General features: G+C 46.9%; 1 protein-coding gene across 1 annotated transcript in view; it reads right to left on the bottom strand.

The window, feature by feature from the left end:
• The window catches only part of LOC101360224 (ATP-binding cassette sub-family A member 8), a 75,886-nt gene that overhangs the window by 5,945 nt on the left and 67,856 nt on the right, over positions 1 to 2,085 (bottom strand). Inside the window, exons 31-33 of the mRNA XM_023729435.1 lie at positions 1,177 to 1,337; positions 359 to 434; positions 166 to 260 (exon numbers count right to left, since the gene is read on the bottom strand). Coding sequence (XP_023585203.1) covers positions 166 to 260; positions 359 to 434; positions 1,177 to 1,337 — 332 coding nt within the window. The remainder of the gene's footprint in view (positions 1 to 165; positions 261 to 358; positions 435 to 1,176; positions 1,338 to 2,085) is intronic.

Here is a 2,085-nt window from a genome sequence, read left to right as displayed (position 1 = left end):
TTTTTTTTCTTTTTTAACTAAGTATTGGTTTTACTAATGATATTGTATTGATAGCTTTTCCACATTAAGAAACAGCTTAAGGGACAATTTTTACAGGATAAAAACAATTTACAAATTTCCCACCAGGCGTGTGCGGCTGGCCCTGCCTGCAGTCACACTGCTTACCACATCTGCTGCTGCCCTTCGGGGTCCATTCCCGTGGACGGCTCGTCCAGAAGCACCACTGCCGGGCCCCCCAGGATGCTCAGCGCGAAGCACAGCTGGAACGAGAGGAGCAGTGTCTGGCCCTGTCTGTGCACAGGGTGCGACCCCGTCAGTGCGGGGCGCGGAGGGACCCTGAGCCCCGCCCTGCTCGTACCTTCCTCTTTATCCCCTCTGACAAGGCCTTCACGGGCACCTTCAGCTGGTCCTGCAGCTTGAGTGCATCCACTAACCTGATAGAAACACAACAGGGCCTTACACTCTATTGTCTTCTTGACAATGAGGAAAGTTGAGGGGAGAACGGGCCAGCAGGACGGGGATCACAGGATAGAGCTCAGATATGAGGTTCCGGAGACAGTGCTGGTGCATCTTACATCTGGCTGCCCTGACACCCCGTCTCCCCAAATCCCCCCAAAGAGTTTTGTCTTTTGAAAGAATATAAGCACATTTCATGATATTCATCCAAACTGTTGTCCCATATAGAGCTTGTTTTTTGAGTCCCTGGGTGGTGTAAAAGTTTAACATACTAGGCTGCAAATCAAAGGGTTGGAGGTTCGCATCCACCCGGAGGTGCCTTGGAAGAAAGGCCTACTGATCTACTTGTGAAAAATCAGCCATTGAAAACCCTGTGGAGCACAGTTCTCCTCTGACACACATGGGGTCCCCATAAGTCGAAATCAACTCCACAGCAACTGGTTTTTTTTTTTAAATATATACTTAAATTTAGTAATTTTGATAAATTTCACCACTCAATGCTTGCTTTTTTCTTTCCATGTTTAATATGAGAAAAAAAAATTATGCTTTGAAATTCAGGAAACTGGTTTCCAGTTGCAAATCTACCCAGCGGGGCCTGGGCCAGCGTTTAGAGTCACCCTTTGGGAATTTCCTGTGAATGTTGTCACTCCCGACCTTCGCCCCTGTACCCTTGTCTTCCTCCCCTGAAATCCGCCCGCCCGGTGTAGAACTACCCCCTACCGCGTAATGGCGGCAGCGGCGTCTCCTTTCTTCAGCCCTTTCACGGCGGCGTACACATCCAAATGCTCCTTCACCGTCAGGGTGGGCCACAGTGTGTTCTCCTGAGGACAGTACCCCAGGAACCCAGTGGTATCCCCTCTGCTGTTGCCTTGTAGTAGCACCTGCAGGGGCGAGTTCACTTTCAGATCCCACACTCTTGTTTTTCTGCGTATTGAGGTGACATCTTTCTCTTGGTTATTGTTGTTGGAGCCATGGAGTCTATTTTGACTAACATTGACCCCATGTGACAGAGCAGAATTGCCCCATGGGGTTTTCTGGGCTGTAATCTATACAGGAGTGGATAGAGACACTCTAGTGCCTAATCGAGTTTGATAATGTATAATCTTTTTTTTTTTTTTTCTTGAGGGGAGAGTCCCTGAGCAGTGAAAACGGTTAATGTTCTCGGCTGCTAACCAAATGGTTGGAGGTTCGCGCCCACCCAAAGTTGCCTTGGAAGAAAGACCTGGTGATCTACTTCCAAAAACCTAGCCATTGAAAACCCTACAGAGCACAGTTCTATTTTGACACGAAAGGGGTTGCCATGAGTCGGAGTCGACTCAGTGGCAACTGGCTTGTTTTTTGGTTAATCATTTTTGGAGAAACGTTGTCAGAGAGTAAATCGTGACAACAAGAGTGTACACAGCTAGTGACCTAATCTAAGCCGGAAAACCAAATATACCGTGAATAGGGTGTCTTGCCATTTTTGATATGAAGTTTATCTCAAATTTCTTCACTGTCAGAATGAAGTATATTGACTTAATTAATTGAAATCCCCACTAGTTAACTTCACTCTTTCATCTAAATCGGAATCGACTCCGTGGCAACGAGTTTGGTCTGGTTTTTCAGTTTCCTCAAATACTGTATTGCATG

The sequence above is a fragment of the Trichechus manatus genome, unplaced genomic scaffold (genome assembly GCF_000243295.1).
Source record: "Trichechus manatus latirostris isolate Lorelei unplaced genomic scaffold, TriManLat1.0 scaffold00028, whole genome shotgun sequence".
Taxonomy (NCBI): domain Eukaryota; kingdom Metazoa; phylum Chordata; class Mammalia; order Sirenia; family Trichechidae; genus Trichechus; species Trichechus manatus.
This window is presented reverse-complemented; position numbering and strand designations above follow the sequence as displayed.